Source organism: Schistocerca piceifrons, chromosome 10 (genome assembly GCF_021461385.2).
Source record: "Schistocerca piceifrons isolate TAMUIC-IGC-003096 chromosome 10, iqSchPice1.1, whole genome shotgun sequence".
NCBI classification, from domain to species: Eukaryota; Metazoa; Arthropoda; class Insecta; order Orthoptera; family Acrididae; genus Schistocerca; species Schistocerca piceifrons.
Genome location: NC_060147.1, coordinates 85,000,977 through 85,018,351, shown reverse-complemented (window position 1 = coordinate 85,018,351; position 17,375 = coordinate 85,000,977). Strand labels below are relative to the sequence as shown.

The 17,375-nt window shown below is 44.3% G+C and overlaps 1 protein-coding gene across 1 annotated transcript in view; it reads right to left on the bottom strand.

Moving 5' to 3' along the window:
- Window positions 1-17,375, bottom strand: part of LOC124718787 (probable cytochrome P450 304a1) — a 104,463-nt gene that overhangs the window by 15,334 nt on the left and 71,754 nt on the right. Inside the window, exons 5-6 of the mRNA XM_047244395.1 lie at window positions 13,120-13,237; window positions 6,051-6,231 (exon numbers count right to left, since the gene is read on the bottom strand). Coding sequence (XP_047100351.1) covers window positions 6,051-6,231; window positions 13,120-13,237 — 299 coding nt within the window. The remainder of the gene's footprint in view (window positions 1-6,050; window positions 6,232-13,119; window positions 13,238-17,375) is intronic.

Here is a 17,375-nt window from a genome sequence, read left to right as displayed (position 1 = left end):
TATGTAGTAACAAATTATATGGAATCATTTTAACAATTGTTAAGCATTAATCTTTATATATTATGTTCTTTAAATTATTTAAAAAAAAGCATTAACAACTATATACCAATAAGACTGTAACAATGAGAAGTCTTTGCTATTAGATTCAGAATCATACAACCCACCTTACATTTCAAGGTGGTGCGTTACTCTGTACTGTTAATGAAATAAATAAATAATCCCTGGGCCCACTGTTTCCGATGTGATAGTGAAGTGGAAACGTGAAGGGACACTTACAGCACAAAAGTGTACAGGCCGACCTCGTTTCTTGACTGACAGAGACCGCCGACAGTTGAAAAGGGTTGTAATGTGTTAGGCAGACATCTAGCCAGACCATCACACAGGAATTCCAAACTGCATCAGGGTCCATTGCAAGTACTATGACAGTTAGGCGGGAGGTGAGAAAACATATTTCATGGTCGAGCGGCTGCTCATGGACCACACATCACGCCAGTAAACGCCAAACGACGCCACGCATGGTGTGAGGAGCGTAAACATTGGACGACTGAACAGTGGAAAAAACGTTGTGTGGAGTGACGGATCACGGTACACAATGTGGCGATCCGATGGCAGGGTGTGGGTACGGCGAATGTCAGGTGAACGTCACCTGCCAGCGTGTGTAGTACCAGCAGTAAAATTCGGAGGCGGTGGTATTATGGTGTGGTCGTGTTTTTGATGGAGGGGGCTTCCACCCCTTGTTGTTTCGAGTGGCACGATCACAGCTCAGGCCTACGTTGATGTTTTAAGCACATTCTTGCTTCCCACTGAAGAGAATTCGGGGTTGGCGATTGCATCTTTCAACACGATGGAGCACCTGTTCATAATGCACGGCCTGTGGCGGAGTGGTTACAGTGTGCTCCCTGCCGCCGTTGGATAAGCAGCTGCAGCAGCAAGTCGTATACCCCTAGCTCACTCATTTGTTACATAGTTTAATTCTTAATTTCTTTGCGTGTTTTTGGTACTTGCATTGTTTAATTCATAAATTTCGGGCGTATTATAGTATTTGAGAGTTGTAGCATCGCGTTTTAGTACCTGAATAGTGTAAATTCGCGTAGTCGTTTGTCTACTGTTTTGTTTTGAACGGCCAGTGTCGGTTGGTCGCAGTCAGTGTGCTCCCTGCCGCCGTTGGATAAGCAGCTGCAGCAGCAAGTCGTATACCCCTAGCTCACTCATTTGTTACATAGTTTAATTCTTAATTTCTTTGCGTGTTTTTGGTACTTGCATTGTTTAATTCATAAATTTCGGGCGTATTATAGTATTTGAGAGTTGTAGCATCGCGTTTTAGTACCTGAATAGTGTAAATTCGCGTAGTCGTTTGTCTACTGTTTTGTTTTGAACGGCCAGTGTCGGTTGGTCGCAGTCAGTGTGCTCCCTGCCGCCGTTGGATAAGCAGCTGCAGCAGCAAGTCGTATACCCCTAGCTCACTCATTTGTTACATAGTTTAATTCTTAATTTCTTTGCGTGTTTTTGGTACTTGCATTGTTTAATTCATAAATTTCGGGCGTATTATAGTATTTGAGAGTGTAGCATCGTGTTTTAGTACCTGAATAGTGTAATTTCGCTTAGTCTCCTTCCGCCGCCGAGCAGTGTCAGCAGTGCGCAAGTAGCAGCATTACTACATTTACTAGGCAATCTTGTATTTTAATAACCGTGTAAATTTTGTCGATTTGTTTGTGCTCTCTGTAGATTCGTTCAGACGTTCTTTGCAAAACAGTTTTTAGCATGGATAGGGACTGCAACTGCTGTGTTCGGATGCAGGCTGAGTTGGCATCCCTTCGCTCCCAGCTTCAGGCAGTGTTGGCTTCGGTCACACAGCTTGAGGCTGTTGCCAATGGGCATCACTGTGGGGGTCGGGATGGGGGTTTGTCGGGGACGGCCAGCTCGTCCCACGCATCCCCTGATCGGACTACGACTGTGGTTGCCCGGGATACTGCCCGCATTGAGGCTGATCCCTCACCTGTGGTAGAGTGGGAGGTCGTTTCAAGGTGTGGCAGGGGGCGAAAGACATTCCGGAGGGCTGAACGGAAAGCCTCTCCAGTTTGTCTGACGAACCGGTTTCAGGCTCTGTCTCAGGCTGATACTGATCTTCGGCCTGACATGGCTGCTTGTCCTGTTCCAGAGGTTGCCCCTCAGTCTGCAAGATCCGGGCAGTCGCAGAGGGTGGGCTTACTGGTAGTTGGGAGCTCCAACGTCAGGCGCGTAATGGGGCCCCTTAGGGAAATGGCAGCAAGAAAGGGGAAGAAAACCAATGTGCACTCCGTGTGCATACCGGGGGGAGTCATTCCAGATGTGGAAAGGGTCCTTCCGGATGCCATGAAGGGTACAGGGTGTACCCATCTGCAGGTGGTCGCTCATGTCGGCACCAATGATGTGTGTCGCTATGGATCGGAGGAAATCCTCTCTGGCTTTCGGCGGCTATCTGATTTGGTGAAGACTGCCAGTCTCGCTAGCGGGATGAAAGCAGAGCTCACCATCTGCAGCATCGTCGACAGGACTGACTGCGGACCTTTGGTACAGAGCCGAGTGGAGGGTCTGAATCAGAGGCTGAGACGGTTCTGCGACCGTGTGGGCTGCAGATTCCTCGACTTGCGCCATAGGGTGGTGGGGTTTCGGGTTCCGCTGGATAGGTCAGGAGTCCACTACACGCAACAAGCGGCTACACGGGTAGCAGGGGTTGTGTGGCGTGGGCTGGGCGGTTTTTTAGGTTAGATGGCCTTGGGCAAGTACAGAAAGGGCAACAGCCTCAACGGGTGCGGGGCAAAGTCAGGACATGCGGGGACCAAGCAGCAATCGGTATTGTAATTGTCAACTGTCGAAGCTGCGTTGGTAAAGTACCGGAACTTCAAGCGCTGATAGAAAGCACCGAAGCTGAAATCGTTATAGGTACAGAAAGCTGGCTTAAGCCAGAGATAAATTCTGCCGAAATTTTTACAAAGGTACAGACGGTGTTTAGAAAGGATAGATTGCATGCAACCGGTGGTGGAGTGTTCATCGCTGTTAGTAGTAGTTTATCCTGTAGTGAAGTAGAAGTGGATAGTTCCTGTGAATTATTATGGGTGGAGGTTACACTAAACAACCGAACTAGGTTAATAATTGGCTCCTTTTACCGACCTCCCGACTCAGCAGCGTTAGTGGCAGAACAACTGAGAGAAAATTTGGAATACATTTCACATAAATTTTCTCAGCATGTTATAGTCTTAGGTGGAGACTTCAATTTACCAGATATAGACTGGGACACTCAGATGTTTAGGACGGGTGGTAGGGACAGAGCATCGAGTGACATTATACTGAGTGCACTATCCGAAAATTACCTCGAGCAATTAAACAGAGAACCGACTCGTGGAGACAACATATTGGACCTACTGATAACAAACAGACCCGAACTTTTCGAATCTGTATGTACAGAACAGGGAATCAGTGATCATAAGGCCGTTGCAGCATCCCTGAATATGGAAGTTAATAGGACTATAAAAAAAGGTAGGAAGGTTTATCTGTTTAGCAAGAGTAATAGAAGGCAGATTTCAGACTACCTAACAGATCAAAACGAAAATTTCTGTTCCGACACTGACAATGTTGAGTGTTTATGGAAAAAGTTCAAGGCAATCGTAAAATGCGTTTTAGACAGGTACGTGCCGAGTAAAACTGTGAGGGACGGGAAAAACCCACCGTGGTACAACAACAAAGTTAGGAAACTACTGCGAAAGCAAAGAGAGCTCCACTCCAAGTTTAAACGCAGCCAAAACCTCTCAGACAAACAGAAGCTAATCGATGTCAAAGTTAGCGTAAGGAGGGCTATGCGTGAAGCGTTCATTGAATTCGAAAGTAAAATTCTATGTACCGACTTGACAGAAAATCCTAGGAAGTTCTGGTCTTACGTTAAATCAGTAAGTGGCTCGAAACAGCATATCCAGACACTACGGGATGATGATGACATTGAAACAGAGGATGACACGCGTAAAGCTGAAATACTAAACACCTTTTTCCAAAGCTGTTTCACAGAGGAAGACCGCACTGCAGTTCCTTCTCTAAATCCTCGCACAAACGAAAAAATGGCTGACATCGAAATAAGTGTCCAAGGAATAGAAAAGCAACTGGAATCACTCAATAGAGGAAAGTCCACTGGACCTGACGGGATACCAATTCGATTCTACACAGAGTACGCGAAAGAACTTGCCCCCCTTCTAACAGCCGTGTACCGCAAGTCTCTAGAGGAACGGAGGGTTCCAAATGAGTGGAAAAGAGCACAGATAGTCCCAGTCTTCAAGAAGGGTCGTCGAGCAGATGCGCAAAACTATAGACCTATATCTCTTACGTCGATCTCTTGTAGAATTTTAGAACATGTTTTTTGCTCGCGTATCATGTCATTTCTGGAAACCCAGAATCTACTATGTAGGAATCAACATGGATTCCGGAAACAGCGATCGTGTGAGACCCAACTCGCCTTATTTGTTCATGAGACCCAGAAAATATTAGATACAGGCTCCCAGGTAGATGCTATTTTTCTTGACTTCCGGAAGGCGTTCGATACAGTTCCGCACTGTCGCCTGATAAACAAAGTAAGAGCCTACGGAATATCAGACCGGCTGTGTGGCTGGATTGAAGAGTTTTTAGCAAACAGAACACAGCATGTTGTTATCAATGGAGAGACGTCTACAGACGTTAAAGTAACCTCTGGCGTGCCACAGGGGAGTGTTATGGGACCGTTGCATTTCACAATATATATAAATGACTTAGTAGATAGTGTCGGAAGTTCCATGCGGCTTTTCGCGGATGATGCTGTAGTATACAGAGAAGTTGCTGCATTAGAAAATTGTAGCGAAATACAGGAAGATCTGCAGCGGATAGGCACTTTGTGCAGGGAGTGGCAACTGACCCTTAACATACACAAATGTAATGTATTGCGAATACATAGAAAGAAGGATCCTTTATTGTATGATTATATGATAGCGGAGCAAACACTGGTAGCAGTTGCTTCTGTAAAATATCTGGGAGTATGCGTACGGAACGATTTGAAGTGGAATGATCATATAAAATTAATTGTTGGTAAGGCGGGTACCAGGTTGAGATTCATTGGGAGAGTGCTTAGAAAATGTAGTCCATCAACAAAGGAGGTGGCTTACAAAACACTCGTTCGACCTATACTAGAGTATTGCTCATCAGTGTGGGATCCGTACCAGGTCGGGTTGACGGAGGAGATAGAGAAGATCCAAAGAAGAGCGGCGCGTTTCGTCACTGGGTTATTTGGTAACCGTGATAGCGTTACGGAGATGTTTAATAAACTCAAGTGGCAGACTCTGCAAGAGAGGCGCTCTGCATCGCGGTGTAGCTTGCTCGCCAGGTTTCGAGAGGGTGCGTTTCTGGATGAGGTATCGAATATATTGCTTCCCCCTACTTATACTTCCCGAGGAGATCACGAATGTAAAATTAGAGAGATTAGAGCGCGCACGGAGGCTTTCAGACAGTCGTTCTTCCCGCGAACCATACGCGACTGGAACAGGAAAGGGAGGTAATGACAGTGGCACGTAAAGTGCCCTCCGCCACACACCGTTGGGTGGCTTGCGGAGTATCAATGTAGATGTAGATGTAGACAATAACATCCCTGTAATGGACTGGCGTGCACAGAGTCCTGACCTGAATCCTGTAGAACACCTTTGGGATGTTTTGGAGCGCCGACTTCGTGCCAGGCCTCACCGACCGACATCGATACCTCTCCTCAGTGCAGCACTCCGTGGAGAATGGGCTGCCATTCCCCAAGAAACCACCCAACACCTGATTGAACGCATTTCTGCGAGAGTGGAAGCTGTCGTCAAGGGTGGGCCAGCACCATATTGAATTCCAGCATTACCGATGGAGGGCGCCACGAACTTGTAAATCCCTTTCAGCCAAGTGTCCAGATCACATAGTGTACAGTGTTTCAGTGGCAATGATCAATCTCTTGAATCAAAAGTGTATGTCCAATTGTTTAATTATGGGTTGACTCTCGTAAATACAAAGTGCTCAACCTCACTCACTTGGGACGGTCATCTAGCGTGGGGAGCCTCCCGCGGCCCACGACTGCGTCCAGCTCCTCCTGCACCCTTTTCCGCACCTCCGGGTGGTGAACCATGTAGATCAGCGTCCAGGTTAGGGTGGCCGACAGTGCTGAAGCCGCCGGGAAGAAGAAGTCCAGCAGGATCAGGGACAGCTGCTCCACTGCAACAGCCCGCCACACGGGTATACGTTAACGGCACATTCATGCCACTTCTGTTTAGGGCTGGAGACTACCACACCATACTGGCTCTATCTTTGACTCGATGCAGTTGACACCATATTTATTTTGGCGTATTTAGCCGTTTTGTATTATAATCTGCAGTTGCCATTTCAAACAACAGTACATTCTTATAAATAAATATCAGTTAATGACACACAACACTATAAGCCTTCAACAGATACTATGACATCCGACTCAAAAGACGAAAATTAGAAGTATTTGCATTGCTGGACATTCTTATGAATGCAATACATGTACGTTCTGTAATTTTCGATGTTATTTACATTTCCCTTTGTTTAGAAAACGAAAGACGAAATAAATGTTAGGCTTCTTATTTCCAAATACAGTAGAGTCTAGATTATCTCTGATAGCTGGGGACTTGAAAACCACAGATAATGGAATTCTGTGGATAAACCACAGTTAAAGTACACTGTAACATATTAGTGTTATTCAAAAACATAAATTAATCACAACATCATAATTAGAATCACTTAACTAATCTTTGTAATACATTCTACTTTAATCATCATACACTGAAGAGCCAAAGAAACTGGTACACCTGCCTAATATTGTGTATGGCCCCCAAGAGCATGCAGAAGTGCCGCTCTATGAAGTAGTATGGACTCGACTAATGTCTGAAGTAGTGCTGGAGGGAACTGAGACAATGAATCCTGCAGGGCTGTTCATAAACCCGTAAGAGTACGAGGGGGTGGAGATCTCTTCGGAACAGCACATTGCAAGGCATCCCAGATATGCTCAATGTCTGGGAAGTTTAGTGGCGAGCGGAAGTGTTTAAACTCAGAAGAGTGTTACTGGAGCCACTCTATAGCAATTCTCGACGCGTGGGTTGTCGTATTGTCCTGCTGGAACTGCCCAAGTCCGTCGGAATGCACAATAGACATGAATGGATGCACGTGATCAGACAGGATGCTTACGTACGTGCCACCTGTCAGAGTCGTATCAGGGGTCCCATATCACTCCAACTGCACACGCCCCACACCATTACAGAGCCTCCACCAGTTTGAATAGTCCCCTGCTGACAAGCTGGATCCTTGGATTCATGAAGTTGTCTCCATACTCTTACACGTCCATCTGCTCGATACAATATGAAACGAAACTTCTCCGACCAGGCAACATGTTTCCAACAGTCCAATGTCGGTGCTGACGGGCCCGAGCGAGACTTAAAGCTTTGTGTCGTGCATGCAGCCATCTAGGATACACGAATGCCCCTTCGGTTCCGAAATAGCATATCGATGATATTTTGTTGGATGGTTCGCACGTTGACGCTTTTTGATTGCCCTGTATTGAAATCTGCAGCAATCTAGCAATCTGCGGAAGGGTTGCACTTCTGTCACATTGAACGATTCTCTTCAATCGTCGTCATTCCCATTCTTGATGGTTCTTTTTCTGGCTGCAGTGATGTCGCAGATGCGATGTTTCATCTAATTCCTGATATTCACGGTACACATGTGAAATGGTCGTACGGGAAAATCCCCACTTCATCGCTACCTCGGAGATGCTGTGCCCCATTGCTCGTGCGCCGACTATGACAGCCGGCCGCGGTGGCCGAGCGGTTCTAGGCGTTTCAGTCCGGAACCGCGCGACTGCTACGGTCGCAGGTTCGAATCCTGCCTCGGTCATGGATGTGTGTGATGTCCCTAGGTTAGTTAGGTTTAAGTAGTTCTAAGTTCTAGGGGACTGATGACCTCAGATGTTAAGTCCCATAGTGCTCAGAGCCATTTCAACCATTTTGAGTTAAGTGGTACGTGTTTATATAGAATAATTGGAAAAGAAATATCCATGGCTAACATATGTCAATAACGATTCAGTCGAGGCGAGATGCATAAGTTGCAGCTATAATTACAGCTGTCACTACATATATTTATTTATTTATTTATTGTTAAGAATGAGTCGAAACTGTTGATTAAAGAAAAAGAAATACGATTTAGTCAGAGATTAGTATCAGGATGGAAACATACGAGGGAGAGTCAAATGAAAACCTTAAATTTGTAATAATGTGTACTGTAAGACCTTCAGTACACACATCATCAGATTATTTGACTTGTCGCTCTAATGAAGTAGGCGAGTGTCAGCAAAATGTCTCGTGGTCTTATCGTGGCGTGTTTATCTTCTGCCGTTTGGTCAGACGATAGAAACGCCAGTTGCACGCTTAGAGTAGCAGATTGACGGTACCAACTTTAAACATAAATTGATTAATTTTCACACACATTTATTAAAATAATATAAAGCATAAAAATTACTTAACTTGGTTCTGGATGTTATTTGCAATTGACAATCTGAAGTTCCTTTGGTACTGGTACGTTAATCTTATTCTCACATATATCTCTGATACTTGACAAAAGTGTCTATACATTTATCTTCATGGCCATGTACAGGAATGTGGTAATCTTGTTAGGCGCAGACTGAAACTTGACTGTAGACTAGTACAGACAAATGTAGACTGGTACAGACTGGTGCAGATAAATGCAGACTGACTAATCGGAGGTCTGCACACTCAATATAATACCTCGCGCGTTCATGTATCACTGCACGAGTGTGATCCACGAGGAGAAAAGGTTCTAATTAGCAGCAATCTCATTGGCTGCGTTACATATTAATGCGCGGATCGGCGGAAGCAGAATTTGGTCCTTCTCTATGGCAGCGCCATCTCGTAGTGCGGAGATGGACGAGCGCTGCGCCTGCGCTGTTGTACTTAGCGGGGCGCGCTCTAGTGGGAAAGTTGTGTACGCGCTGACTACGCGGAACTATGTACACAGCAAATAACAAATCGAAATTTTGCGCTGTTATCCTCTAAGTTGGTAAGCGTGCTACAAACAATGTGCAGAATGGCCTGTAGGTGGCAGCATAGTGCCGGTGCAGTATCTGTATAAAGATGGCCACCCCACTTGCGACTTGCACCAGGGAAGAACAGCGTTTTGTTTTTCGGTTTTTGCGTAGTGAAGGTGTGAAACCTATTGAAATTCATCGACGAATGAAGGGTCAGTACAGTGATGCGTGTTTGTCACAGCTGCAAGTCTACGAATAGAGTAGGAAGTTCGCAAATGGTGTGACTTCAGTGGAAGATGCTCCTCGTCCAGGTCAGGCACAACGAGTTGTGACTCCACAGAACATTGCAGCAGTTGAAGCCATAGTGAAGGAAAACCGCCGAGTGACACTGAATGACACTGCAGCATGTTTACAGATTAGTCATGGGTCATCATATTGTGCATTGTGCACAATGTGCTCCAGTTTCACAAAGTGTCTGCAAGATGGGTGCCACGGCAGCTGACTCCTAAAATGAGAGAACGACGTGTTGATGCTTCTGAAGAACTTCTTTGGCACTTTGAACGAGAAGGTAATGGCTTTCTTGCATGAATCGTTACTGGGGACGAAACCTGGGTTCACTTCCACCAACTAGGAACGAAGAGAGCAAGCAAGGAATGGTGTCATTCCTCATCACGAAAACCAAAGAAGTTTGGAACAGAACTATCAGAAGGGAAGGTTATGCTGACTCTCTTTTGGGACGAAAAAGCCGTCATTTTGGAGCAATACATGCCTAGAGGGACCACTGCCACCAGTGCATCATACACAGATCTCCTAAAAATCATCTGCGGCGTGGAATCAAATCAAAGCGACGTGGATTGGTGTCAGCAGGTGTCCTTTTGCAACATGACAATACAAGGCCCCATACTGCCCGTACAAGAGTTGCAACAATCACAGACCTGCATTTTGAGTGTCTTCCTCATCCACCATACTCACCAGACCTTGCCCCAAGTGATTTCCATATGTTTGGACCACTCAAAGACGCAATGGGGGGAAAGAAGTTCCGTTCTGATGAAGAGGTACGCCACGCGGTTTATGAGTGGTTGTGCGGACTACCAAAAGAATTATTTTCTAAAGGAATTTATCCACTTTGTAAGCGCTGGAGGACTTGCTTTGAGCGTGGGGGAGTGATACAGCTTTGTACAATTTCTGCATAATAAATAATATTTAAAAAAATATTTAAGGTTTTCATTTGATTCGCCCTCGTATGTTAGTGTTCTACGTTTAACTTTTTGAATCTTTTGTAAGTGTTTAAACATGCTCTGTACTGCTAACGTTCAAAACTATTAATAGAGTATTTCACAGTAAATTGATTAACATGCATTTTCTGGTTACTACATATTGCGTGTCCTTCGCTCAATAATAGGAAGTTGGCCAGGTGGGTGTGAGTAAGACTCGCGCACAGACAGTCTGTGTTCCGTACGAACTTATACACAGTCCATCCATTCTGGGAATCGAGGATGGCCGGCAGGTGTGGCCGAGCGGTTCTAGGTGATTCAGTCTGGAACCTCGCGACCGCTAGGGTCACAGGTTCGAATCCTGCCTCGGGCATGGATATGTGTTATGTCCTTAGGTTAGTTAGGTTTAAGTAGTTCTAAGTTCTAGGAGACTGATGACCTCAGATGTTGAGTCCCATAGTGCTGAGAGCCATTTGAACCAATGGAGGATGTTGATGTTTTTGCCTGTTGTCGGCACTGATACGGCAAGATGTCGGTCCCAGGTTTCCAAAACTTTCGAGAATGTTTCGATTTTAAGTTTGAAGTCGGGTAGTAACAAATGACAATAAAATATTTTTTTCGTGTTATATAATTACAAATTCACTATTTTATGATTTTTTCCTGTACTTTTACTCTGAAACCTTTCTTCTTGTCAAATTTAATAATTCTATGTCAACGAGAAGTACCCTATAGGTTTTAAAGAGTGAGTTTAGGAGTATCAAAATATGACATAAATTGCCATATTTTTTGATGGTACTGTCTTAAAAGCTTCACTTTCCTACATCGTCAAGTTCAACTTGATATGTCTACCTCTTCCTAATAAGAAGAGCTCTTAACAGATGCGCGGACAGGCAGATGACTGATAAAAAAATGACTATCTTTTTCGTGTGAAAATTACCGAACTATCAGTTCAATAATCCGCGGTTGCAAAATACTAACAAGAATTCTTTACAGACGAATGGAAAAACTGGTAGAAGCCGACCTCGAGGAAGATCGGTTTGGATTCCGTAGAAATGTTGGAACACGTGAGGCAATACTGACCCTACGACTTATCTTAGAAAATAAATTAAGGGAAGACAAACCTACTTTTCTAGCATTTGTAGACTTAGAGAAAACTATTGACAGTGTTGACTGGAATACTCTCTTTCATATTCTGAAGGTGGCAGGGGTCAAACACAGAGAACCAAGGGCTATTTACAATTTGGACAGAAACCAGATGGCAGTTATAAGAGTCGAGGGTTATGAAAGGGAAGCAGTGGTTGGGAAGGGAGTGCGACAGGGTTGTAGCCTCTCCCCGATGTTATTCAATCTGTATATTGAGCAAGCAGTAATGGAAAAAAAATAAAAATTCGGAGTAGGAATTAAAATCCACGGAGAAGAAATAAAGCTTTGAGGTTCGCCGATGACATTGTAATTCTGTCAGAGACTGCAAAGAACCTGGAAGAGCAGCTGAACGGAATGGACAATTTCTTGAAAGGAGGATATGAGATGAACACCTGCAAAAGCAAAACGAGGATAATGGAATTTAGTCGAATTAAATCGGGTGATGCTGCGGGAATTAGATTAGGAAATGAGACACTTAAAGTAGTATATGTGCTTTGCTATTTGGGGAGCAAAATAACTGATGATGATCGAAGCAGAGATTATATAAAATGTAGACTGGCAATGGCAAGGAAAGCGTTTCTGAAGAAGAGTAATTTGTTAACATCGAGTATAGATTTGTCAAGAAGTCGTTTCTGGAAGTATTTGTATGGAGTGTAGCCATATATGGAAGTGAAACGTGGACGATAAATAGTTTAGACAAGAAGAGAATAGAAGCTTTCGAAATGTGGTGCTACAGAAGAATGCTGAAGATTAGATGGGTAGATTACATAAATAATGAGGAGGTACTGAATGGAATTGGGGAGAAGAGATATTTGTGGCACAACCTGAGTAGAAGAAGGGATCGCTTGTTAGGACATATTCTGAGGCATCAAGGGATCACTAATTTAGTACTGGAGGGCAGCGTGGAGGGTAAAAATCGTAGAGGGAGACCAAGAGATGAATACACTAAGCAGATTCAGAAGGATGTAGGTTGCAGTAGGTACTGGGAGATGAAGAAGCTTGCACAGGATAGAGTAGCATAGAGAGCTGCATCAAGCCAGGTCTTAGGACTGAAGACAACAACAACAGCAACAACAACAACAACATAAACAACTGGTAACTGTGGCGCAAAGAAAGTACTGTTTGTGTGAAACCCTGGTCCGATGTAAGAGAGCCTGCTGGCCCTAATAAGATCACATCAACAATTTCGAATTTTTTCTTTTGATTGTAGTGTGAAACCTTGCTTCATGGTAAATTTCATGATACTAAGTCAACGTGAAGTACCCTGTCGGTTTTGATGAAGGAGCTTGCGAGTATCAAAATATGTTGCATAAATGGTTGTATGTTTTGATTGCACTGACTGAGATGCTTCACTTCTTTATATCGCTAAGACACTGTAGGCCTTAATATGTGACATAATTATCTACTTGATCCGTCTGCTCGTTCCTGAGAGGAAGGTCTTTGAAAAGACAAACGCTCAACATTGTGATTCTATAAGGGCTCCGTTTTTTCCGGTTGTGGTACGGTACCCTAATAGCAAATCATCGGCATAAAAATTTGGAGTTATCGATGGTGTCCAGTACTGATTTACTGTAGAAGCTGGCAGTCCTAAGCTGCATACTCCTGTGAAATTTTTCGAGAAAAAGGAGTGAAATATATTTCGTGCACGACATCAAGCAGCGAGGTGTCAAAGTGTTCTGAACTTACTGGTAAACGTTGTCGGTTCTCCGGTTTTCTCCCGCTCCCCAATTTCGCGCAGATAGGAGTCGATGAAGTCTCGCATGTAGTCGTCGGAGTAGGTCTTCTTGTGGTCCTCGATATATGGCTGCGGAAAATCGAAACATATAAATTCTGCCATAAGCAAGAGTTAGAAAAAGGGTAAAATAAAAGCAGGCTCTATCAGAAGATTAAATATCGCATGCATGCATGCATTCATTCAGAAACAATATACATTGCACGGATCCCTTCATACTATACAGTGAATAAAAAATACAACTGTGAACAGTACACTACACAATATCGATTCAAGATTTCATATGCATCTCTGATTGATTACAAAAATGTATGAATAATTTGACATTTATCTACAAATAAAATCTGAGTCCTGACAGTTCTGTTCAAAATATCTGTTCACGTTACTGAAAGCACTTGATTGCAAATACTGTTGACTTATGAAGACCTCCGCTTTAAACAGTAAGGGACAAGTTAGTTGTTTTTGGAAATTGTGAAGCAAAGTTTCAATAAAATATCATGAGTAAGATATTTCAAGTATTTCTACTGTGGTTTCATTACCGCAATCGAGGTTGATAGTTTCTTGTATATTACACTTCTGGCCATTAAAATTGCTACACCTAGAAGAAATGCAGATGATAAACGGATATTCATTGGACAAATATATTATACTAGAACGCAATATTATACTAGAACGCATTTGGGTGCATACATCCTGAGAAATCAGTACCCAGAACAACCACCTCTGGCCGTAATAACGGCCTTGATACGCCTGCGCATTGAATCAGAGCTTGGATGGCGTGTACAGGTACAGCTACCCATGCAGCTTGAACACGATAGCGCAGTTCATCAAGAGTAGAGACTGGCGTATTGTGACGAGCCAGTTGCTCGGCCACCATTGACCAGGCGTTTTCAATTGTTGAGTGATCTGGAGAATGTGCTGGCCAGAGCAGCAGTCGAACTTTGTCTGTATCCAGAAAGGCCCGTACAGGACCTGCAACATGCGGTCGTGCATTATCCTGCTGAAATGTAGGGTTTCGCAGGGATCGAATGAAGGGTACAGCCACGGGTCGTAACACATCTGAAATGTAACGTCCACAGTTCAAAGTGCCGTCAATGCGAACAAGAAGCGACCGAGACGTGTAACCCCATACCAGCACGCCGGGTGATACGCCAGTATGGCGATGACGAATACACGCTGATGCTGTAAACAGAACCTGGATTCATCCGAAAAAATGACGTTTTGCCATTCGCGCACACAGGTTTGTCGTTGAGTACACTATCGCATGCGCTCCTGTTTGTGATGCAGCGTCAAGGGTAACCGCAGCCATGGTCTCCGAGCTGATAGTCCATGCTGCTGCAAACGTCGTCGAACTGTTCGTGCAGATGGTTGTTGTCTTGCAAACGTCCCCATCTGTTGACTCAGGGATCGAGACGTGGCTGCACGATCCGTTACAACCACGCGGATAAGATGCCTGTCATCTCGACTGCTAGTGATACGAGGCCGTTGGGATGCAGCACGGCGTTCCGTATCACCCTCCTGAACCCACTGATTCCATATTCTGCTAACAGTCATTCGATCTCGACCAACGCGAGCAGCAATGTCGCGATACGAAAAACCGCAATCGCGATAGGCTACAATCCGACCTTTATCAAAGTCGGAAACGTGATGGTACGCATTTCTCCTCCTTACACGAGGCATTACAACACCGTTTCACCAGGCAATGCCGGTCAACTGCTGTTTGTGTGTGAGAAATCGGTTGGAACCGTTCCTCATGTCAGCACGTTGTAGGTATCGCTACCGGCGCCAACCTTGTGTGAATGCTCTGTGAAGCTAATCATTTGCATATCACATCATCTTTTCGCTGTCGGTTAAATTTCGCGTCTGTAGCACGTCATCTTCGTGGTGTAGCAATTTTAATGGCCAGTAGTGTAGATTATCACGATTTCTGACTGTTCTGCATGTTGAAAGTACAAAAATATGACTATATTGCCATTTATTTCATTAATTCTATCATCAGCAAAAAAGAAGTCTGTGCTTAGCAATATAACTGATGAGAAATCATTAATATACACAAGAAAAGGAATGGCTAAGATGGTCTCTCGTGAGACAACACATAAGATTAATTTTATGAAATGCATTTTAATTACCAGCTGTTTATTTGTCCATCTACCGGTTTTCGTTATTACCCATCATCCAGATTAGCCCAGTTTCGAGTTTTAACCATTATTCTGGATGTAGGGTACAACAGATTAGTTAAAAGCATCCCATATTCTTTGAAGTTGAATAATATGGAATTTATCCACTGAAATTGTACAAACACCTGACATAATTGGTCTTAGAATACTGGCAGTCATATCTCATGTCAAATAGACAGACATCACGGGTATATGGGATGATTTTAACTAACCTGTTATACCCTACATCCTGGATGACCATTAATAACCGAAACCGGTAGATGACTAATGGAACAAATAAACAGCTGATGATTAAAATGCATTTTATAAAATACTTCACGGTTGTTGAACCTCGCCTTATGGAAACATGACATAAAATTAATCTCCAATCTGACTGATAACTTGACTCACTGGGCTCTCGTAATAACATTCTTCGTTTCCTGTTTGTGAGGTACAGCTTGAACCATATTGTGGCATTACCAGTCATTCCCAAGCATTTAATTTACTTAAAAGTATGTTTTCTTTCATAGATTCAAATGCCTCTGACAAATCGCGGAAAACACTTGCAGCTTGTAATTTACTGTATGTAAGTTCAAATGGTTCAAATGGCTCTAAGCACTATGTGACTCAACTGCTGTGGTCATCAGTTCCCTGGAACTTAGATCTACTTAAACGTAACTAACGTAAGGACATCACACACATCCATGCCCGAGGCACCGAGCGAGATGGCGCAGTGGCTAGCACATTGGACTCGCATTCGGCCAGATGTGGTTGTTCTGGGTACTGATTTCTCAGGATCTATGCACCCAAATTGCGTGAAAATGTAATCACATGTCAGTTCTAGTATAATACATTTGTCCAATGAATACCCGTTTATCATCTGCATTTCTTCTTGGTGTAGAAATTTTAATGGCCAGTAGTGTAGGATGGTATCGAGCGGCTAGTGTCGGAATGGAATAAGTGGACCAACAGTTTTGGCAACTATTTTTGAGTATGTGTACTGTGTATAGCTACATTTTTTGAGTTAATAAAATGGTTACTGAGCCGTGGTAAAAATTGCTGTTTTGAAGAGCGCGCCACAGCGCGTTGTGTGAAGCAGTCGCCCTCCGTTTCTGGCGGTGACGCCGCTGTAGCAGTCGCAGCTTTGGTGTCTCCCTCTGGTGGGAAGGGGGAAATGTAGCCTGTTCACGTACATTTAAGGGGCGCTATGAACTCGGCAGTTGATCAGCGGGGTCAGTGTGGGGCAGTCAGTGTCTGTCGGTCGTCCGGAGTGCTAGTATGTGGCCGCCAGACTGCTCTAGTTTGTTCAGGCAATGGTCATTGTCGTTGGATCGATCGGTTGGTCGGTCGCACTCTGAGACACAAGATGACTTGTCCGCCTTGAGCGTCGGCCCATGTGTGGTTGCCACGTGAGTCCATTGGGCCGCGGCGTATAGCGAGGGGTAGTGGGTTCGCGGCCGACACGAGAGCAACCGGAGTCAACCCACGACATCGGTCTGGCCGGTGCGAGCTGCGACGCCGTGAGACGGGAGATCGGCGCGCCTTCCTGCGTCCGTTGAAGTGGCTGGCAGCGGACGGTTCGGGAGAGCGTTGGGGGTCCTGGGGGTCCTGCGCCGGGTCTTCGGCAGAAATCGCAGTTTATTAGAAGTTAAGTGATTGAAGATATGTCGTTTCATTTACTTGTTAAATCTACTTGTTTTCTTGGTCAGTCTCTCGTCCCCAGCTTGCTCGTCTGTCTCTCGTCCGCATTTGTTAGGCAGTTAGTGTCTGTGTGTCTGTCTGTCTGCCTGCCATACGTTAATAGTTGCCTCTGTCATGTTTGTCGGATTCGGTGTTAACGCATTTATTGGTTAAGGTGTAAAGGCCGAACTCCTGAAATATGTTTTTACCTTGCCTATCATCTTAAGAGGCGGTATATGTGTAATGTATTGTATATTTTATGTAAGACTGCATTTCATGGGTTTTTATTTAAATGGTCATTTTAGTATATAAAGTTGCCACCCTTCCACTGTAAGAGTTTTCCGTTAAAAACAAGTTGCATTTTCGGTGGCAAG